The 23,294-nt window shown below is 42.4% G+C and overlaps 1 protein-coding gene across 14 annotated transcripts in view; it reads right to left on the bottom strand.

Moving 5' to 3' along the window:
* Positions 1-23,294, bottom strand: part of CLIP1 (CAP-Gly domain containing linker protein 1) — a 96,581-nt gene that overhangs the window by 30,958 nt on the left and 42,329 nt on the right. For 6 of the 14 annotated variants that reach the window (XM_019800661.2, XM_019800666.2, XM_019800687.2 and 3 more), the window contains 10 exons: positions 21,037-21,141; positions 16,472-17,416; positions 14,601-14,717; positions 12,651-12,708; positions 12,050-12,133; positions 10,975-11,131; positions 9,423-9,588; positions 9,109-9,324; positions 3,141-3,257; positions 945-1,051 (listed from right to left, as the gene is read on the bottom strand). In XM_019800661.2, the coding sequence (XP_019656220.1) occupies positions 945-1,051; positions 3,141-3,257; positions 9,109-9,324; positions 9,423-9,588; positions 10,975-11,131; positions 12,050-12,133; positions 12,651-12,708; positions 14,601-14,717; positions 16,472-17,416; positions 21,037-21,141 (2,072 nt within the window). The remainder of the gene's footprint in view (positions 1-944; positions 1,052-3,140; positions 3,258-9,108; positions 9,325-9,422; positions 9,589-10,974; positions 11,132-12,049; positions 12,134-12,650; positions 12,709-14,600; positions 14,718-16,471; positions 17,417-21,036; positions 21,142-23,294) is intronic. The other 8 variants (XM_019800706.2, XM_019800717.2, XM_019800726.2 and 5 more) reach the window with 5 other exon arrangements.

Here is a 23,294-nt window from a genome sequence, read left to right as displayed (position 1 = left end):
ATTCTTTCTCGGGGGATTTTACGAAATCAGAAGAACCCGACATGTCCTAGGTTTAGTTGAGCTTGATCAACAAATTGCCTTGAGGACGGAGACTTGGAGCTGATGCTTCTGTCTGACACTCTCACGTCTCTGTTTGGTCAGAACTGGAAGTTAGTAATATAAGCCCTGGAAGGACAGGGGTCATACAGATCCGTCTTCGTAGCCTTCCCAGCATGGAGGACACACGTAAACGTTCACCACACTAACTGGCTTTAAATTTTTAGGTTTACACAGTTGGCGTGGTGTAGCTCTCAGAACAGAAGAGCAAAATAAAATCAACACCAAAACTACCATTTCGAATGCCAGATAAACACCAATAATTATGATGATCGGACCTGAAAGGCAAGGATTTGGAGGTGGTGCTGGCAAAGGAAACATGGTCGACCTGTCTGCCCGAAATCGAGGTAGCAGACTGACGGATAAACCTTGATTAGAAAGATTCTCCCAGAATTTTCTCATCTGATTTCCATGCCAGAAGGTTTGATTACTCTTAAAATCAAGACTATTGATAATCTTGAAAGTGACATTTTTTTTTCTCCCTACAGAAAGGGTTTTGAGAGCTTTATTAATTAAGGGTCTGACGTTTCAGACCCTTTAAAGCACACCGCTTTAAAAAAAAGACTCTGATTCCTCTCGTATTTTCTTCATAAAGTCATATTCGAATCCCAAATGCCCTAACGTACCAGCACACATTCACTTTGATTCTTTAATCCAGCTATCGCGACATAGGTACCTTCCAGCTAAATGGTTACAGGGGTTACTTCTCAGGTGCACTACAACATTTGGGGGGGGCAGAAAGGGGGCAATTATTAAGTTCTTGTCAAGTTATTTTTTAAATAATTAAGTCTTGTTTTCACTTTCATGATATTAAGTACCCCAGTTTCTCTCATAGGAGATGAACTTACATTTCTTTCCTGAACTCTTCCATTTTTTGGTTCTCTACCGTCAGAAGTTCTTTTGATTTGTTCAGCTCTTCCACATTTTTCAAGTTGTTTTCTTTAAGTGTATCCAACTTAAAGACCAAGAAAAAAAGACTTGATGAAATTATTTCATTTTCCAATGACATGACTGGATAGACAAATTATTCATGCAAATGTGCACTAAAAAGATAGATGACATTAGTCACTTGGAAAAAAAAAAAGTCACTGGGTGACGAGATGACAAATGACCAGGTCTATTATAAACTGCAAGCCTCCCCCTTATGTTTAGTCAGACATTCCCTGTATACCTGGCCAAAATGTCAAACTAAATTGCTACATGAATTACAACAAAAGTTTGCTTTCATTTTGTGTACAATTCTCAATATTTACCATGGAACTTGCTATTCAAGTATGACCCCTCTTTAAAAAAAAAAGGAAGGAAGGAATTGCAAAGGCATGAATGACATCAGCAAGGATTATGCTTTGTAATAAAAACAAAAACCCCTTTCCTTCCCCACAGATTAGTAATTTCGGATGTATTTGTCAACCTTAGTACCAAATGTAAGGAGGCCTGACTACAAAAATTTTCTGAATCAAATCTGTAGGTGGGAGTATATCTGATTATCCATCTTAACTTTGATCTGGAAAGGAAAAAGCCAGGCGAGTGAGGCTGGAAAGCACTCACATTTGTTCAGCCCCATCACCTCCCACGGGGGTTGCAGCCAGCTTAGGGCCTGGCCCTGGTGAGAACGCCAGACATGTTACTGGAATGAATGGGGATGTGACCAACTACAGGCTCTGGCAGGTGACTGGAGTTCTAGGTGCGGAGTCCCAAAGGAGGATGGGGAGCTCGCTTGGGGCCGTCCACTGCCCAGGGTATGCCCCTGGCACCACGGCGGCTTCCTGGGACTTGCGAAGTCATTTCCTACAGTCAGAGACACCTTTGCCACATCACATGCCACCAGTCAGGAGTCCTAGACAGTGCCTCGATGGTTTTACCACCATAACATTGCTTTTAACGCCCTCTACAATTAATAGAGAAATCTGGAATTCCAGATTCACAGAACAAAAAACAAAAAACAAAAAAACAAAAAAAACACAAAAACACCAAAAAACAAGTATCACAATGGGTCCAAAAAAATGATTCTTCCAGTCTTGCATCTGGTTATATAACAAGGACACCAAGGGCTATGTCATGAAAGCACACAATTCTCCCTGATTCTACCCTCAAAAATTATATTCCCTAAAATCTTCTCATTTATTTTAGCTTCTGTGATTAATCATCTGATTTTTTTAAATGCTTTTTCCTCTTCTCTTAGGACTATCAGTTCTGTAAATGTACCCCCTTCTATGTCCAGTTTTAGTCGCCCTATAATTATCTCAAAATGTGTATGTCTTTACAGATTTCCATCTTTGACCTTCCATAATGAGAAGGCCTAGCCTCTACAAAGCAGTTACTCAATGTGGCTAGCCCCTCCCTTGCTTTAATTCCTTAATGTCTCACCTATCCCTTTTAAAAGCTTTTGAAGTTCTACAGAACTTCTGCTTTCGAATCAATCTGCTTAGGATTCAGAGGTAACTGCTTCCCAAAGAAAGAAATACTTGGTATGAGCTGGGAGTGGGGAGGAGAGGGATCAAAAACGGGTCCAGGAAGAATGAGAAATATGCTACTTTGGACAGAATCGAAGTGATCTCGATGCCACAAGTCTGTCTGAGACCCAGAAGTGGCTGTTTGGAAAGGACACAAAAGGGAACCAGGACTGAATGAGGCCAAGAAAAGGCCTATGTCAAACTCAGGGCTGAGGAGTAGAATTTGGTGGCTCGAGCTGGGACAGTTGAGGAAAAAAATGTGTGTGATTTCAGATCAAAGATACAAAAACGAGAGAGTGTTACAAGTACCTCTCTCATCAGCTCCATCAGTGAACTTACCATAGAAAGCCATGCTATCGGGGTTTTCCCCTCATTTTTTTTTTTTTAAAGGTTGACCCTACTAAATGAGTAATGAAGTCATACACTTTATTTAATATTATCACGGTTCTGGTGTACATGTGACTCCACTAACATAGATCAAACCTGTAGGAGGCCGCACTTCAAAAAATAAACAATCCTGAGTTAGTGATCAAACATTCCATGAAGTTGGTAAGCTGTCCTTTGTACAAAAAGCCATTTAAATCTGATTACTTCATTCTGTAGTTTTTCATTTGTTTGCTTGGTATCCTCCAAGGAGGCCAGAGTTTCACTCTTCTCTTTGGTCATCTGTTCCATTATCTGCATGGCGTCTTCTGCCGTTTGAGCAGCCTGAACACAAGAAAGCACCGTGAGAAATGAGGACGGCCCTCAGCAAGCCCGTCAGGGACACTCAGGCTGTGCTGCTCAGGCAGCCCTCACTGTCTGTGGGTTAAGGGTAAGGACCAGTCACCAATCCAATGCCGAGACAAACAGACCGAGCCATGAAAGGGGAACAAAGTTACGGACCCTTTTCATGCCAATCTTCAAATAAGCCAACTGCAACATGCAACGTGCGTACTTCCAAACCTACATCTTCCAAACTCCAAAGTTATTCTGACAGTCACGCTCATCATTCTGACCTATGTTTGAGTGAAACGTTCAGTGATAATGAACAGTAACATCCTTACGTAGCTGAATTTTCCCTTCATCATATTTCTTGCTGTATGTTTGAAATACTGTTCTTGCTATTTCAGATTTGGGGCTTTTGAATCACTTGCCATTTAGGTTGGGAATTTCTCAAGTAAAAATAAAAATTATTTGGGCAATTATTAACATAAGGCTCAAGTGTTTAATGAGAAGCATTAAACGGAAAAGTCTGGGAGAGAAGTTGTGGGTAATGAATATAAACATGGCTGTGAATAAAAAAGATCATATGCATATGGACACAAATCCTTAGCTGGTAAGATATCAAAATAATCATAAAAAATAAAATTTTTTATTTCTTGTTTTTCATAAAAAAAGAAATTAAAATATTTTTAGGCACTTGCTTAGAATTTCATGTGGTCTAATAAAGCTGATGGGAATTCTGCATTATGCTTTCCCTACCACCAGCCATGGACAGTTCACTGGAGTGCTCCAGTTCGACAAGGACAGACACAGGCAGTTAAAAGCCAAACAGAAGATACTATGTTTCACTATGTGCCCATTTTACTATTGTTCTTAAATGCTTTAAGAGCCACAGTTGACTTTTTCAAGAAAATTTCTCCCTAAATAAAAAAATGTATCCTTTTTATTCACAGTTTACAATTCTTTCCAATGGAGAGAGACAACTACAATTAGAGATTTAGTAAAGAATTGTCCCTTCAAAACAAACAGCTTGAGACATACGAGCAGCTGCTTAAGTGGGGTGCATTTCCTCACGTGGCCACGAAGACAAGCCACCCGGGCCTGCTAGGAAGTTAGTGCACAGGGTTAGTAGTCCAGGCCTGGTCCCTGACCCTCCCATTTTACCGTAAATGACTGAAGAGTCTCGAGCTCTCTAATTTTAAGAGTGAGCTTGCTCTTGTCTTTCCTCAAAATACGGTTTTCATTTTGAGATTCTAGGAGGTTGGCTGAGATATGGCTGTTGGTTTTGGCCAACTGGCTAATCTCTTTCTGAAGAATGAAGTAACTTTCCGCCAGCTTTTCCTTCTCCTTCAGGAGCTCCTCCTTGGCCAGCATCATGTCTCTCTTCTCAGCCAGGAGGTTCTTGTTGTCCTGCACCGCCTTCACGCGATCGGCCAGCGTCATCTCATGCTTCAGCCGGAGGTCGTCCAGGATCTTGGTGAGGTAGCTGTGCAGTTCCTGCAGCTCTAACTTGGATTTGGACAAGGTGGTGAAATCGCTCCTCAGAGTCTCTATATTGGCAGCGAGCCGAGCCGTTTCTGCACTCAAGAGCTCCTTCTCCTTAATTATCTCTACCACCTTCTGCTCTGACTTGGTCTTCTCTTGGACGAGCACAAAATTTTCGGACTGCAGCTGCTTAGAACACACTCTTAACTCTTCCAGCTCCTGCTCTAGGAGCACCATCCTCCCGTGAAGTTTATTGTTCTCATATAAGGACGACTCGTTTTCCTGTGCTCTGGCTTCTTTTTCCAGGAGGAAGGACTGCTGCATCGTGTGGATCTCCTCGTTTAGTCTCTGACACTCTTCTTGCAGGTTCAGCCCGTCCCTCAGCAAGATGCTCTTTTCAGAACAGCACGCCTGAAGTTCGGCATTCAGGCTCTCCTTTGCTTGCAGGGTGCTCGTGTGTTCTTTTTCTAGACTCTTCCTTGCATTCTGGGCCTCTTTCAGCATCAGAGAGAGCTCGTGCTTGGCGGCTGCCAGCTCTTGGTTTTCCCTTTTCCTCTCCTGAAGCTCCTTCTTCAGAGTGTCAAGATTACCAAGGAGTTTCATCTTCTCGTGCACTATGATTCTTCTATTGGCAGACTCTTGATCATATTTCCTTTTGAGGTCTCCTATGGTTTTCATGGAATTTTCTCTTTCTGCAAGCAAATCTCCATTTTGCATTTCCAGGACAGACTTTTCCTTCAAGAGACTGTCGTGCTGCTTTTTCAGCTTAGTAATTTTCTGACATACCACCTCCTTCTCAGAAGTTAGGTAAGTGAGCTTCTCGTTCAGGCTCCTCTCGATACAGGCGGCCTCTTCCGAGCATTTCTTCAGTTTTTCAGCAAAGAGTCTGTTTTCACTTACAAGTTCTTCTTTTTCAGCCAAGAGTCTTCTCTCAGATGAGGCCAAGGTTTCTTTTTCATGCAGAAGCTGGATGCACTCGGAGTCTGTGATTTCCCGACTGGTCTTGATTTCTTCCAGGAGCTTGGTGAGGCTGGTGTTTGTAGCCTGAAGTTGCCTCATCTCCAGCTCAGCCTTCCTCAGAGCCTGCTGGGCATCGTCCAGCTGCGTGCGGAGCCCACTGGCTTCCGTGCCAAGCAGCTGCTTGATCTGAAGGGCGGCCTCCAGGCTGGCGCTCAGCTTTTCCTGATCTTGAAGAAGCACGTCCTTCTCAAACTGCAGATCTTTGCTGCTTTGGAGAAGATTTTCTCTTTCCACTTTTAAGGCTATGCACATGCTATCAAGACCTGACTGCTTCTCCAAAGCTGACTTTTTCTCAGTCGTGAGATCTTCAATCTCCTGCACCAAGGTTTTCTGGTCTTTGACTAGCTCCTCATAAGAGCTCTGGAGCTTCTGAATAATTCCATCTTTATCTTTAGCCAAGGCAAGGTTTTCAGTAACGAGCTTCTTGATATGATCCTCCAGGTGATCTTTTTCTTCCCGATCCTTCTTAGACTCAGCAATCAAAGTATCTTTGCTGAGCTGGAGCTGTTCCACGAGTGCCTGCAAGCGTGCTCTGGAAGCCTGCAAAGAGTCATTTTCCATACTGATCTTCAGAAGTTCTTCCTGCGCAGTATTGATTTCTCGTAGTAATTGCTCTCTCTCAACAGCCAAAGATTCCTTATGGAACTGTTCCTGCTGATAAAGCTTTTCAGCATCTTGCTTTTCTTCTAAGACTTTCTCCTTTTCCAAATGAAGGGTTTCATTTACCGACCACAGTTTCTGTTGATCTTCCTGGAGTAAAGTTATTTTGGCCTCCACCTCTACCAGCTTTGATAAAAGTGAACCTTTTTCTAACTTTAAAGCATTTCCCTCCTGTGCAAGAAGCTGCTTCTCTGATTTCAGACCCCTCAGCTCTTCTGACATTAGTTCAATCTCTTTTTTGGCTGATGTTAACAAATAAGTTAGCGACTACAGAAACAAAGGGTGGAAAGAATGGAAACAGAATGAAATCAAGCAGGCAAATGCGAGCCCAAATAACTTAATGTAACCTAAGTCGTAAAAGTTTGAATTTTTTTTTTACAATACATGTCACAGAAGCTATATGGATAACAAGGGGGGAAAACCAGATGAAAAGAGCCCATAAAAGGCAGGTTTAGCTTTGCAAAGTGCTGGTCTAACTACTGGTTTATTTTTTCTTTGCAACACTTTTAAAATCATCCCTGAGTGGTATCTAATGAGACAAAAACAGTAGTTTGACTTTGACATCAGAGCATGAGATTCTTTCCTGCCCTTCCAACTTCCCATTTATTTCTATTGTAGGAAGAATTCAGAAAAGAATTTTAAAAAATACAATCCAGAGAACTACAAAAAGTGAGTATATTTTAACCAAAAAAGGGGGGGGAAGGGTGAGGGAAAATAAACTGTTGCTTTTCAAACTAACTACAAGACCTAGACTTTCTAAAGGACAGTCACTGGCCTGACCAATTTAATCCCAATATTACATAGAACTTATTAAAAGTACAGACCAATTGCTAGGCTTTGGTGACTAAAATAAATGGTTTCTTAAAAAAAAATTGGTTTATAAAATGACTTGACCACATCGTCTCTAACAGCACTGTCCAGAACCTCGCGCAGTGGTGTGAGCGCTCTTTATCCGCACAATATGGTAGCCACTGATCACGTGTGTGGCTGGTGAGCACGTGAAGTGCACTGAGTGCAACTGAGGAGCTAAATTTGTAATTTATTAAAATTTAACAAATTCAAACTCAAATTAACGTGGCCAGCTAGTGCCTCGAGCAGCAGAGCTTACGGATCACTGGCTCTTCAATTAGGAAACACAGCAACTTTGTGGGCTCCGTGAACCTCCTGACATCTTTTATAAAAGCTTGTTGAGCATATGAGCTTTCCCCGGGAGGGGGGAACACCTTAAGGTTTCATCAGATTCTTAAAATAGTCTGTGAGCCACTATTGTTGACAATGAAATCCACAGAAATCAGATATCGAGACAACTTTGGAAGGGGAACAATCCTAACCAAATGACCCTTGTAAAAAATTAAAAATAAAAAAAAAAAATTTACAGGGGCGCCTGGGTGGCACAGTGGTTAAGCGTCTGCCTTCGGCTCAGGGCGTGATCCCGGCGTTCTGGGATCGAGCCCCACATCAGGCTCCTCCGCTATGAGCCTGCTTCTTCCTTTCCCACTCCCCCTGCTTGTGTTCCCCCTCTCGCTGGCTGTCTCTATCTCTGTCAAATAAATAAAATCTTAAAAAAAAAAATTTACAACACCAGCAAGCAAAATTAATGACCCTTCACACAAATTACTGGAAAGCTGTGGTTTGGTCAGACTGCCACATCGTAAGGGAAACACTAAAAAAGTGGAGTCTGTGCAGATAAAAGGAAGCACAAAGACAAAAGATCTGGAAATTATATCCAGTGTTAAATGGCTCATAAAGCTGGAGATGTTCTACAGGGAGAGGACGAAGCCTTGGTGGTGGCACGGAGAGGAGAGAAGGTGCGTGTATACACACATGGCACGTGTTAGGTCATGGTCCAATTGAATTAACGAGTTTCAGGTGGGATTTGTTTCAAGTCTCATATATGCTCTTTTGCATTTCCTTTTCACTGAACTCCTAGACAAACATTAAAAATAATTAAAGACAAGTATTTACTTTTCTTTGAGCAAGTTCAATGGTGGCAGGAAAAAGTTAAACGCTGGTAGGATGGTTGAACTTCATTAAGTTACCAGAGTCAAAAAATATACCAGGTTGCAGAGATAATCCTGACACCATAAAATGAAATTCAATGTATTAAATTCTACTCTATTTAATAACAGGATGTTCCCTCACAGCCCCTGCCTCCAGCTTCCCTGCCAGGGAGCTTCGAGTGCCTTCTGGGGACTATATCTAAAAGCCCTCTCTAGAGCCCTCACTCCTAAAGTGCCCCACAGGAGCCCTGCTTCTCCAGCGCTCACTTGCTTCACTTGGCCTCAGCCTGTTGCTCGGGTGCAAGAGGTCTCGCCTAACCCCGGTGCAAGGTGGCAGCAATCGCCAAGATTAGAGGCCACAACAGAGTCTCCTGCAAGCAGGCAGAGAGCGCTCAGGCAACACGAAACTCTCTGTGACAGCTGGGAAGCCAGCAGCGCAGGGGAGGGGGGTGATGGCTACACAGTACACTCAGGGGAAAGACCTGTATGATAGCCACCGCCACCCCTGAGAAGGAACAGCAGCTGGCAGAAAGCACTGGAAGCCAGGAAAATGTAATTCGCCATCCTGCCGTGCGCTCGGAGGTTAGCATCTGTAAAGGTCGGTGCAACCCATCCCATCTGCTGCTGCTTTGTACACCCCACTGCAGCCTTGATGCCACGCAGCAACGTGATCCTCTCCCAGGACATACTTTGGCTTTGTCGGCTTGCTTTTTCAGTTCCGCCATCTCCTGCATCAAGTCGCTGTTCTCCTCCCGCGCAGCCTTCAGCCTCTCCTCCGTGTCCGACAGCATCTTCTGCAGGTTCTGTAGCGTGGCTTCATGCTTCGCCTTTGTCTCACAACTGGCTTCCTCGAACCTGGCCTTCAGATCCTGGCACTGGTTGTGGCTCATTTCCATCTTCTTTTCCTGCAGAAACCCCGAGGGAAGCAATAAGTCTCCTAGCCGTAGCTGCACCACCCTCAACTTCCTTGCCAGCACTTAAGTCTCATACATTCTCTCCTTACCAGGTCCAACAGCTTCTTCAGCAGCTCTTTCTTTTCCTCCTCGTGCTTTTTAGCTGCTTCCTGCTGGCTCTGTTCTGCTTGGAGAGTTACCTCCCCCATACTCTTCTGCAGAAAGCTCGCGCTTTCATTAGCCTTTGTAAGTTTTAGCTGTAATTCTTCTATATTTCTAGAACAAGGTTCAACACAAGGTGTCAGAGTTTTCGAAAGAATGCTTTAAATTCCAGACTTATACTTAGATACTATTCATAATTGTATTAATTATTATAAGTTATGAGTAATTAAAACATCTGAAATAAACAAAAAAAATGACCTGACTTGTCCTGAAGACTAATTTTACTAATTGAGACAGTTATAAATACATTATTTAGAGTGACTACTGTAATTGCGAAGGTTATTTTATGTCAATAGATCAGTAAGCAGAAATGAATGAAAAATAAACATAGACGAGGAAATGAATTATTTAGTAAGTTTCAAAAATTTCAGCAGACAAGATTATCAAAAACTCATTCTAGTGGCCCTTGAGAACACAAGATACAAAATGACAAGTGATAACTTGAAGATCTAGCTTCGAGATTCCAATGTGGCTCAATAAGAGGTACAGAAGACGTGGGACACAAACCTAGAGAATGGGCTATCAGAGGACTCCAGGAACGGAAGGGAAACTTGGATGGTCCCTCTGGGTCGCACACCTGTCCAACACCCACAGAGGTGGAGCTCCCCGGGGCACCAGGCCACAACCACCTGTGCAGCTCCGCCCCTCCACAGCAAGTCTGACCACAGGCGGCCAACCAAAGCCCAGGCGCCAACCCCACCCCCCAATGCTGAACTGTGGGGGTGCACGGCTGGATGTAAACCTAACTGCCAACTAGTCACACTTCCAGAATCATGGTTCTCACAGCCCTAACATGTCGTCTTAAAGTTTTTGCCTTACCAAATAAGACATTTGATTTTTATCTGGCAGCTATTAAAAGAAAAGAAAGATCAAAACAACAATAGTCAGAATAAAGACAGGAAGGGAGGTGGAGACGACCGGAGCGGTAGCGTGGAGGGAGTACAAGGCAGTGCTGATGAGCAGCGAGGGCTCCGGGATCCGCCTGTCCAGGCCTGAAACCGCAGGCAAGTCACTTCACCTCATGAAGTCTCAATTCCTTTCTCTTCGAGATGGGAACAAGAATACACTCACGTCCCAGGATTATTAGGAGAATCAGAAAGCACACTCTACTAAAGCTGTCTGCATAGTGCAGGGCACGTACCTGGCTAGCGTGCAATACGGGTTACCCTTCATTACACTGAAACAGGCTGGAAATATCGTTAGCTGCCTGTGAAAGATGTTCCTGCCCCTGGTGAACTACTGCCTTTTCTTTACAAGCCATCAAAGAGTCTACAATACTTATTACTTAGAAGGTTCCGTAGCGGGTTTAAGGATAAAGGCAAAGGAAGAGTGACAGGAAACTTTAAAACAGAACAATCCTGAATTTTGGCCCCCCTCCCTCCTAGACCACACTTCAGAGGTGAACCTAAATCAGGCGCCCTTATAACCATTCATACGTACCTTTCTTTCAGACGTAATTCGTCATTCATTTTTGTCAGCTGAGAAGAATTATCTCCGGACATCTTCATTATTTCTGCAATGTCGTTTTCCAACTTTTCCTTTGCCTTTATCAACTGCTCTTCTCTTTCATCTCTCTCTCTACATTTTGCCTCCATATCTGAATATATATAGGAAAAAAAAAAGCACCACAGTGTTACAGTCAACAAAAGTTTCTCTGCATCCTGTATTCCAAGGTTTGTTCTGGGAATATTTGCATATAGCAATCTCTGCCCTCATGAAAATCACATTCTAGCCAAGAAGACGGATAATAAACAAGATCAAAAACACACAAACACAAATAGTATAAAAATAGTGTTAATTGCTAAGAAACAAACACAAATAGTATAAAAATAGTGTTAATTGCTAAGAGGGAAAAATACAAGCAGAGAAAGGAACCAAGGAGGAGTTGGGGAGGCTAAAATCTTAGGCAGGCCCTCTCTGAATGGTGACATTTAAGTAATGACCTGAAGGGACTTAGGGAAAGCAAGGGCAAAGGCCCTGAGGCACAAAAATGCTTGACATGCAAGTATTACTAACAAGGCCAATATGGTTGGAGTAGAATGAACAAGGGAAAGGGTAGTAGGAGAAGCCATCAGAGAGGTAACAGGGCTTGACATTGGTAAGGACTTCAGTTTTTCAGTCAGATGGGAGCCACTGGGTGATCTCGAGCAGAAAAGTGATGTGACCCAACTTAGTGGGAGGATGGGTCTGGCTGCTGTGTTGCAAACGGACTGAAGGGGAAGATGGCAAAAGCAGGCCGAGCAGATGGCCCGCTGTTACAGCAGCTCAAGGGAAAGATGATGATTGGCTTGAATTGAGGGAGGAGTGGTGATGTGTGGTGGATTCTGACTTGTTTGAAAAGAGGGCAGAGAGGATTTGTGGAGGTTACAGACCTCGAGCAAGTATCTTATCGCATTATACCACAGTAACAAGTGAAGAAGTGACCCCTGAATAGATGTTATTGTAACGTACTACAGCTATCTCAGATCCTAGGAAACTTACTATATTCAGTGCTTAGTAAACAGAGACATCTTACCTGTTAAATTTTCTCTCAATTTCTCCAATTCGGTAGACAGTGCATTAAACTGTTCCTCCTTTTGGTGCAGTTTATTTACAGTTTCTATTGAGGATAAAGTTAAAAGTTTAATATATTTCATACTTAATAAGCCATCTAGAGGTTGGCAGTCTTACAACCCAATCAAATCACATGCTTGGGATGTGACGGGACAGAAATACTAAAAAGTCCCACTACACATCAAACCACTGCGTAATGGTCCTAGAGAAGCAGGCGTGCATGTCTTTTCGCCTCCTCGCATCTGTGGTTAGGTAGGCACCAGGGATCCCTTTCTAGGCCTCTCTTTCCTATCTCCAGCTATCAATGACTAAAGATTAAGTAAGATAATGCTTTTCCCAAGTATACTTAATTTTTACATGGAACAAGCTGTAAGTCACAAGAAGAAAGAAGTTAATGGGAGTCTGAGGCTTCAGGAAGCCAGTGCAATCTGGCATTACCGTGTGCTGCAGAAGCTTCCAGAAGCGTGACGTCAGACTACAGGTCCATCAATTCCCTGTACTCCAGAGGCCAGCTCCAGCTTGAGAACCTGACATTCTCTAAAGCCATACTCAGGAAGACATACCTTGCATGCTTCTCTGAACAGAGACTGCCTCCTCCGAAGCATCAGCAAACTTGTCTTTCTAGAATTAAGAATAGAAAGATTTCAAATTGAAGAAACAAAAAGTTTCAATCAATTATAACTACAACACTATGTACTTTATGAGACCGATTTTGTTTCATTAAAACTTATAATGTGTAGACACCGAGTACTACCATATGTACACTGTGCATGTGTGTGACAGGGGAACGGGGTTTAAACCTATGTCCTTGCCCGAGCATGCATGCACATCTGTACACGTGTGTGAACACGCACACGTATGTGCTTGTGTATACATGTGGTACGTGCGTACGCCGTTTCTCATGTTGCCACCCTCAAGTAGCAGAACTTCTCTTCAGAAATCTGACCAAGACAGTGGTCAGAATTCTGAAATAGTTTCTATCTGAGAGTAATCAGAGCCTAATATCTTGAAACTATGTCAACTACTTCTTAAACCAAAAAGGCCCACCACTCACCTACTCTTTTTTAAGCATGACAGTAGATTCAAAAACAAAAACAAAAAACCGCTCCCCTGGTTTTCCTGAGATGAATTTTGAGCTAGATAACATGGAGAAAAATTTTCAGTGAGTATTTTTAACTATTTAGGATTATGAATGAAACGGGCACAGAAGGCACACAAGTCCACCAAAGCCCAAAGGTCGTCCCCCTGCGTTACTCCCAAAGCCAGACTTAGGCAGCAAATTTTCTCTTCCGAGTACACAGAGGTGTACGCTAACTTAAAGAAAAGTAAACCGTCCTCAAAGTTTGGGAGGGGAGAGGGAGGCCAGAGAAACAGTATGGAACTCAAAACACATTTTTTTAAAGGACATCAGACTAGAAAATCATGACTCCCAGGCCAGCTTGTTCTCAAAATGTAGCTAAAATATTGCATATCAAAATTGCCCACTAGAACCATCTACCATGACGGAAACAGTCTATCCGGTGCTGTTCAATATGGTAGCCACCGGCCACATGAGGCTCTTAAGCACTTACAATGTGGCCAGTACAACTGAAGAACTGAATTTTAAATTTAATTTTCATTCACTTAAATTCATATAGTCATATGTGGACAATAGCTATAATAATGAACAGTGCAGCTATATATTTGACATTTGAAAAAGTAGAAATTCATAATATTGGCATTTAAGAAAAGAAAGCAAACACTCATTCACCTCCAGTACTAGAACGGAAGTGTCATAAGCGGGGAAGAAGATGGTATATGGAGGATCTAAGACAAGTATCCCTTCCTAACTCATGTTTCTCTTACCCAGTTTCTCCATCAGCCTACGACTTTCCTTTCCCATGATGTGTGCTTATGTTGCCAGCCTTGACTAAGTTCAGTTTTTGATGCAGGAAGAAGGGAGAACAGTTGAGAAAAGATAAGAAAAAAAATGTCCTACAACTTGCAATTAAGGCAAGAGGATATATGTGAAAAGAAATGTAATTTGCTGAGGTGGATTAAACTGAGTTGGAAGAAATGATTGTTGGACGTCGTTGGGTTAGACAGCACCGTGCCGTGCTAACACAGGGTGCCAGCAGTCCAGGACAGCTCTCTCCGGCTTGCTGTCACAGGAGGCAGAAGGCACAGCCTAAACCTCATTATAAATGAAACCCTGATGTGCTGGGTATATAATTTGGAAGGTCCCTGTGTTTAGCAAAAGTAACCAATCATATGCCAAAGCGGTGTATTTACCATAGGCAAAGGATAGATTTAGAAAAGGAAAAAGTAATACCTACCTTTATTGCTAGTTTGGGTTTCATCCCATTCCCTTCAAGGTACTTATCAGCCAATGACTAACACACTCAATTTAAATCAATACTTCCAAAAATAAAGGGAAGAGGTACAATACTTCTTTACAGAGATTTTTGTTTTTAAACCAGGAACCATTCAAATGACCAGAAACCCTGAGAGTCCGATTCCCAATAGGTACTTACCAAAATCTGAAGTTCTTTTTCCAAAGCCTCTTTCACTTGACTGACTTCACTCAAGTTTTCCTGAAGGTTATTAAGTGTTAGCTCTTTCCCCTGCAGCTCTCTGGTAATGCTACTAGCCTACCATACAGAGTTACATGGTGCAGAAGCAAACCAACACAAGGAAACAAAGAAGAATAAATGAGAAACAGAAAATAAAACAAATATAAAAAACATATGAGAAACAAACACAACCAAATAAAACTGAAAGGAATAAAGGCATGGGTAAAAAAAAACCAAAACGCTGTTTTCCTTTTTTTCTTTCTTTTTTCTTTTCTTTTTTTATTTATTTTTTATTGTTAATTCTAAGAAGCCAATGACTTCCCACCATCAGTTCTAGATAGTACAATCTAATGACTATTTAAAATAGCCAAAACAGTATTTTTCTAAACCGAAATTTGGAATATCAGCATGATCTAAAGCAGAAAGTGCAGACGCTTACTTTCTAAATGGGTAAGTAAAAGCAATTTCATTTTCTGGACTTCAAAGGCCATCAAGCAGGAAAAATGGACACATGAGGCCTGTGTTATTTTCTCTGTGTTTGTATGTGCTTAAAGTAGTTCGACATTTAAAAAAAAATTTAAAAATGTAAAATGCACTGGACAACAGTAACCAGAAATTGGTTTTCATTAAATCTTGATGTAAAAAAAGTTGACCAACCCTTAGCCACACATTCTCTAGTAATTAATTTTTGTGATTTGATTGGTATTTCAGATCCAAGTGAGGAGATTTGAGAAAACTTCCTGTAATTAGCTTGTCATCTTCAACTAAGGTTACTCAGCGATTTTTCAGTCTGTCCTCACATCTCCCCATCTAACCTTACAACCCTTTGCCAAAGCAGCAGCTTCTCCCAAAAAAAAAAAAGCTCAGAACATTTAGCATCAGTACCAGCACCCCCACTAGTGGCAAGAGGACTGGGAGCATTCATTGCTCAAACAGTCCTTAAAGATGAAGATGACATCTGACAAGGCTAATCAGAAAGGGATGTAGCTGGCAAATGTTTCAGGCAATTTCCTATGCCTTGACAAAAAGCATACTTGTCTGTCTTTCCTCAAAAAGACAGGGAATAGAACATATTCTCACTGCGGCATAGGAAAAGCTCTCCAATGGGACAGAAGCAGCAATGCAAAGGGCTCCAGGCTCTTAACCTTATTCCTCCGTTTACAACAAGCACGTGGCACTCAGCGTGTTTGTATATAAGCTTATGCATAGGACAATGAGGTAAATGGGAAAGGAGGAGGATATAATCATATAAGCCTCTTTCTTGTCTGTTCCTTCATTTACCTTAACACCATCATCTTAGGGAGTTCTCTATTTTAAAAGAGATTACAGGGGCACGTGGGTGACTCAGTCGGTTGAGCATCTGACTTTTGATTTCAGCTCAGGTCATGATCTCAGGTTCGTGGGACTGGGCCCCGTGTTGGGCTCCGTGCTCAGTGGGGAGGCTACTTGACATTCTCTCTCTCTCTCTTCCTCTGCCCCTCCTCCTGAGCATGTGCTCTCACACTCTCTCTCAAATAAATAAATCTTTAAAAAGAAATTACAGACTGGAACCAAGCTTAAACAGATTACAGAGCACAGCCCAGAGACAAAGTCATAAAGTACCCAGACACTAGGAAACCAAAATAAATTAACCTAGTTGAGCCATAATTTTCTCTAATCTCCTCAAATGAAACCATGCTCAAGATACTCAGAGGACTCTGTATGCAGCTGGGAAATCTGCTGTAATTAAATCGAGAATTTGGAAGATGAATGAGCTCCTCTCAGAAGTGACATACAATGCAAAGTGAGACTGACAAACAGAAAATAAAAGTATGGAGGACACCAATACAAACCTTGCCACTTTCAGTATTCTTTTCAATCTCTAAATTTTTAATCTGTTTCTCAGCTGCCTCAAGCTGCTGTCTAAGTTTCTCGATTTCCGATTTACCTTCGGAACTGGCTTTCCGAAGTGCATCAAGATCCAAGAGCTTTTCTTCAGTGGCCTTGAGCTGTGATGTAAAATTATCAATAACCTTGGTTTGTTCACTGCATTTGGCTTGTAGAACCTCTAGGTCCTTTACCTTTATTTCAGCTTCCTGCAATTTGTTTAAGGTGTCCTCCATTTCTACCAGATGCTGGTCTTCCGCTTTGTCCAGCTTCGCCTTGAGGGCTTCCAGGCTGCTCTCCTTCTCTGTAATGACTGCCATCAGCTTCCCTCTGAGGGCTTCTAGCTCTTTAGCGTGAGCAGACCTTTCAGAGTCTTGTTTGTTCTGCAGATTTTCTATTTCGTGCTGGTAATCTAGTCTTATCTTCTCTATCTGTGTTTTTAACTCTGCAAATTCTGCTGTCTCTGTCCCGACCCCCTTGCTGAAGGACACCTTCAGCTCCTCCATCGCCTGCTGGTGGGACGCGATGGCCGTCTCCAGCTTGGACTTCCACAGGGCTATCACATCGGAGTTCTCCTTGTTGGCATGATCTAGCTTGCTTTTCAACGACTCGTTCTCTTTGGAAAGCTTCTCTGTGGCACCCTGAAGAGCCTTTATCTCCTTCTGGTGTGTTTCTTCTCGGGCTCCAAACTGCTCCTTCAGAGAAGTGATTTCTCTCTGGTGGTCAGCATGGGCAGCTTCTAATTTTTCTTGCAAAGAGCTTATCTCTTGCAAAAAGGAGAGTGACATGTCAACATCCCCAACAGGCTTATGGGACTCTAGCCTCCTCCGCAGCTCAGCTACCTCCTGGGCTCGCAACGCTAGGTCTTTTTCTAGTTCCATTATACGGGACTTTTCCGACACTGTAGCCACCTAGTAACCGCAGTCCAAAGAAAAACAAAGCATGTAAATAACCAATCACTGACGATTTTCTTTAACCTTGAAGATCTTTAATAACTCCCCCACCTCAGGCAGCCATCGAGCTACCGTGAACGCCTGCAGGCTCACCCACCCCTAACTGCCGTCATGGAGGAAGCCCCATTCTGAGAACCCCAAAGTCATCATCTTTGGCAAACTTCCACCACCCTGAGATGCTCAAGAAATCGAAAACTGATATGGAATTTAACTTATTCCAGACTTATTTCTTTTTCCTCTAAAGAAACTTAGAGAAGTGCCCATCAACTGATAGTAAGTTAACAGAAAGAACAGCTTTCAAAGTTCTCAGGTATGTCCAGCTGAGGGAAGACAGAAGCCTCCTCATTTTACCTGGTTTTTCCCTCCTCTGGTTTACCTGGCACGTGTAAACGCTCACCTATCTACTGCAGGTGATTTTAAAGAACTGTGCTACCTGGTACACAAGGCTACTGAGCACCAGAAATGTGACAGATGCTGTAAGGGTAACACAGGCAGATTCTGAAGACTTAGGGGGAAAAAAGAACATAAAATATCTTGTTAATAACTTTTATACTGATTACATGATGAAATGATATCATTTTGGATAAACTGGCTTAAATCAAATATATTATTAATTTTGCCTGTTTCTTTTTATCTACTAAAAAAGTATATTAATGTGGGTGGCAGAGAATTTCGATGATATAAATGCAGTTGGTATATCTCTGTGGCTATCACTGGCATAAAAGGTGTGAAATTACCTATCAAATGTTTCAATGAATCAGCTGTAGAAAGAGGTTTAGCTGGATAACGAAGGAATAATTTACTAACCTTTTTTTAGAAAGACAAAATAAGAACAATTACTTACCTGCAATTATATATATGAATCTTTAGAGAGTTCCCCCTTTTAGATTTCATAATCCATTGGCATTTTAATGTACATATCTTGTTCCCCTAACCCAGTGGTTCTCAGACTTTCAGATGCACATCTATCTCCTGGGAGGCAGGTTCCCGCTCACTCCCACATGTTTTGATTCTACCTGAGCTCTGGGACAGCACCCAAGAGCCTGCTTTTTTTTTTTTTTTTTTTCACACCCCAGGGCTAGGAAAAACAGTTTCTTGACCTGTGTCCTTTTATTCTTAAGAAATGACTTCCCTCTAATACCTGTTAGCCAGTCAGTGTAGGACACAAAATATGTGGGAATAAGTCACTTCAGGTATAAAAATCAATTACTGGACTAACCTGGGAAAGAGAAGGGAACATGAATAATTTAAAAACAGATTTTAAGAATCAAAACTCCTCCAGGTTGAAGGCTTCTCTCCCTCACTGCCTTTACTGGGACAGAAAGCGATGGGTGTGTTTCCTTCGCTTCCTCTGTCCACCTGTGATATGGACGAACATGAACATGTCCACAAAAGACTAGGAGAAGAAAGCAATCGAGTCTCCGAAACTGCAAGAGGAAGTCATTAACTATTTCGGGGTGGGGCTGTAATTGGTGTGTGTCAGGGTTATAGATGTTCCAGGTTAAAGATGTTTATTTACGTACTTTTTTCTGGGGCAGGGGGTGAGGCGTCCAAGTGTTTGTTGTCACAAAATAAGGTACAAAATATTAATAAACCCCAATGCTACAAAGTCTGGAACATAAATAAATCCAACAGGATAAGAGTTATTAGTCAATGTCAAGTAAAAAATAAGTGAAAAAAAGAACAGTGATTACACTGTGACATTTCCATACCTCTTCCATGTTTTGTTTTACTTCCCAAAGTCTGCCCTCGAGCAAAGCTACGTGTCTGCCTCTCCCACCAGGGTGAGGCCATAAAAGTCAGGTATCATTTCTTATTCTTGCGACTTTCTCGACTTCCTCTGCGGCAGCAAACACCCTGCTTGTAAACTGGACTTACTGGCTCAGAGGTATTCTACAGCACTTCCTAAAAGGAAGGTAGGTGATAGGAAACTCGACTGGCTCATTGGCTGGTTTCACACTTGGCCAAGCAAGAGTGAGGATCAAACAAAAGGCAGACTTCTTACAGAAAGAAAACAGCTTGAATCTGGAACAGTCGGATAAACCGTGCTGGAAGTGGATGCCTTCCTATCCACAGGGGGAAAAAAAAGGCATCCAACCAAGTTGTGTGCTGACAAAGGTACACAGGAGGAGTTCACAGGTTTAAAAAAAAAATGCTTCAAGAGCCATTCCCACTAAAAGGAGCCCAATCTTATTATCAGTCCCTTGTATTTCCCAGATCAAGTCTTTGGCTCTCAGGTAACGGAGAAACATCACCAAACTACCAGGATTTTTCTCTTACCAAGTATATAGGAGATACCTTTACTTTTGAGGCTGAGAACATTTTCTTTCTTCTTAATAAATAAAAGCTTATGATTTAAAGAAAAATTACTCCATTATCTAGATTTTTTACATCAGTCAATGATTTCTCAACGAAAGAAATTTCTACAAATACTAATAATTCAAAAGAAAGAAATCAGGATACCAAATTTGATCAGAGACAGTAATTTTTTAAATTTTATATTAAGGAGCTGGGCAATTTAGCCATTGACAGTCAAATTTGTGATTTAAAAGGTATATATACACATGTCCTCTTATATGTAAATGATTCGGATTAATTATGAAATTTTTCAGCACAGAACTACCTCCGTAACAGACAGACTCCATCCTGTGGTGGTCAAGAGCACAGAGTCTGGGGCCAAATGTTCTAGATACAAATCCTGACTCCACTATTACTATTAGCTGTGTAACCCTGGGCAAATTATTTAACCTCTCCATCACTCAGCATCCTCATCTGTAAAATGGGGGCAATGCTACCACCTCCCTCGGGGCTGAGGTGAGACCACATAAGGTAATACTGGTGCAGCGCTCAGAACAATGCCTGGCACCAAGGAAGCATTACACAGGTGCTTTAATACATTAGTAAGTGGAAACGTGACTAATGCTCTGGCTCCCAGGGCCAAAGACAGTGAACTGGGGTTGTAGAAAGCTGTTCTGTTCTCAGCACACTTTTCCCTCCTAACTGCTGAGATTTTTACCTACTGGTGACAGAAAGGAGGGAAATGCAAAGGTAGATCAGGTATGAAGAAAAAAAGGTCACTGGGACGAAAGTCCTTAACTCTCATTCAAAAGAGCCAGTGTTTCGATTCCCCCAACAGGTCAGGGAAGAAGGCAGGAAAAGAGAGGTAAAGTAAAACAACAATAACAAAAATTCTTCAGAAATCCCTGTCACTGGGAATATGAGAACAAGAGGACAATTGACTGCTTGTGGCAAACTGGAGAAATGTATTTCGAGGTATTAACACAAAGAGCCTCGAATGTGGCTGTGGACGTCCACGTAGTCCACTTACAGTTGCCGAGTTTCTGATCCGGATTCTGGTTGAGTTAACCAAAGGAATGAGTCTTTACCTTGGACAAAAGACTGGACGTGACACACCTGTGCCTACCCATCAGTCTACGCTCGTGAGCACCTAAACAGCACAAAGACCAAACTCAGGTGGAACCACTGGGTCAAGGCTTAGGCCAACTGCAAGGCACGTCCCCCGAGGCATCACCATTCACATACACGGGTCTGCTTCATTAAACAGTGAAAACCATTACCCTAGTGTCTTCTAACTCCCTCTGGAGTTTGTCAGCTTTGGTCTTTTCAAAGAGCAGGCTCTGTTCAAGCTCCTTAATGCGGGCATGCTCCAGTTTGGTCTGCGTCTGTTAGTAAAAAGGAAGAGGAAGAGAACACAACAGTGCCACCATGACATGCCAGCACAAGAGGAGAGAGAGCAGCATGCAGGCTGAGCCACCAGTACCTTCCGCCAAAGGATGAACGAAAAGGGAAATGGAGAGGGTCAGAGGATGGGCTGAGATGGGGGGCTGGGGGTGCGGATGAACACTATAGGATGGAAGGATGAGGTGGGCAGGGGACGTAAGCTAGTCTACTGAGAAAGACAAAAGTGGAAACACATGAGGCAGGATGAGCAGTGTCAGATGCGTGCAGCCAAATATAAGTTATATTGATAAGTGAGGTTGATCAGCACAAATTAGATTCGTTAATATTCTCTAAACTATCATTATCCCCCTCCCCACAACAGCTATTTGAAATTAATGTGTATGTAACTGACTCGGTGACTTTAACAAGTAAATCGACCCTCAAAATGACCACTGCTATACCCTAAATATGGCAGACACAAGCTCATAAATCTTACAAGTGTTCCGCAAGTCCTGAGGGCAGCTCCCAGCGCTATGGCGTACAATTTGATGTGAACAAGCGTGAAGCATTAAGCCTAATGAAGGGAATCCAGAAACTAGAGCTGAGAAAATCACACCAGTGGCCTTTGCTGAGATGAGCAAAAAGGGTCTGGCATTCTTAGCAACATTTCCCAGTTCCCCAGTTTCCTTCCAACAGTGGGTTTTCCAAAAACTATGTGTCACCAAGGCAAAAAAAGAGGGGATCATATTTATAAGGGGAAAATTCAGTAATAATTATGTTTGACAGCCTCCATCTCTGAGATTCAGATCAGGAGAGAAGTCAGAGAGCTGGTGAAGGGCTCACCTTCTCCATCCAAGGACAAGTCATTATCAGCACAAGAGCGAGAAATGGGTGACTCAGCACCAAGGCATGAGTTTGAGCTCCATGCAAAAAGAGCTGGTAATGGTAAGATCCTAACTGCCTCAAAACTTCAGAGACTCCCCATCATCACTTAATTTAGATGTAAGTTCTCCTGATGGAGAACCCAGAAGGCAATCTCTTTGTAACAGCAGAGTCTTAATCAACGGGAAATAATCTAGTTATCAGTTTGAACATACCTCTTTCCGACTCACCTCCCCTACCCAAGAGGTTATCAGCAGAACCAAGTGACAAAACTGTTCCGAGCAGCTTCTAGTCACTTACATTAATTTAAATATTTTGTGATTCTAAGGACAGATCTGTGTCTGGACAATTATGGGCAACGCAAAAATGACAACACTCTCTAAATAAAGTAACAGCAGATAGCACAGAGCTTAAGTAGACGGTGGATCATGTTATGTTATAAACATCTTTTACTGACTCCGATGGTCCTCTAGGGATTTCAACACATAAAAGAGGTCAGCATGCTTGTAAACCAGGTATAAACCATCGTGGAATATTTAAAAGGTGAACCAAAAAAAAAAAATTTTTTTTTAATTTCTTCATCTGCTTCAGCTCTATACACTCAACAGAAATAGTGAAATAAAATTCAAAACCTAACTGTCTGGACAGTCCCCTTGGTCCAAATGTGCCTTAGACAGAAATTGTTCAATTTATCTGCTTTTACAAGAGAATCTAATCCAGATCTACTTAATTGGGATCACAGCCTCAAGAACTGAAATCCAAAACTAACAGTAAAAAGCAAAAGGCAACAGAAGCTTTCTTCACCTCCTGACACTGAGTTCAGTGTCCTCTGGTGAAAGGTTGCTACTTCCAGATAAAAAGCAAATATCCACTGAATGTGATCTTCTTCCCACTCCGAGACCTTCCAGATCACTGCAATACCTCCCTGTTGGTGGGTATGCACACAAACCATCTGGGACTCTCCAGCTGTCTGAGCGATCAGCAGCACGGGAGCTCTCAATCCACTTCCATGCCTCAGTGTGTGGGAAAAACGTTACACTGGACAGGACAACCCTCCTTGTAAAAGTATCCCTTTCTCACAGTAAGACAGAGCATCCCAAGAGGGAAGTCCTGGGACAGGGACTGAGAGGGAAAGCAAAGGCTCTGCAAGAAGCGCACAAGAAAGGCAGGAGGGAGATCCCATGCAGACTGACACCGGGTGCAGCGGGAGCCTGTTTTGGGAGGAGAGAAGAGACCCAGATCACTGAAGTAGCTTCACAAAAAGGAAACCTTC

This window comes from Ailuropoda melanoleuca, chromosome 12, assembly GCF_002007445.2.
Source record: "Ailuropoda melanoleuca isolate Jingjing chromosome 12, ASM200744v2, whole genome shotgun sequence".
NCBI classification, from domain to species: Eukaryota; Metazoa; Chordata; class Mammalia; order Carnivora; family Ursidae; genus Ailuropoda; species Ailuropoda melanoleuca.
The sequence above is the reverse complement of the archived record's forward strand: the minus strand, read 5'-3'. Positions and strand labels throughout refer to the sequence as shown.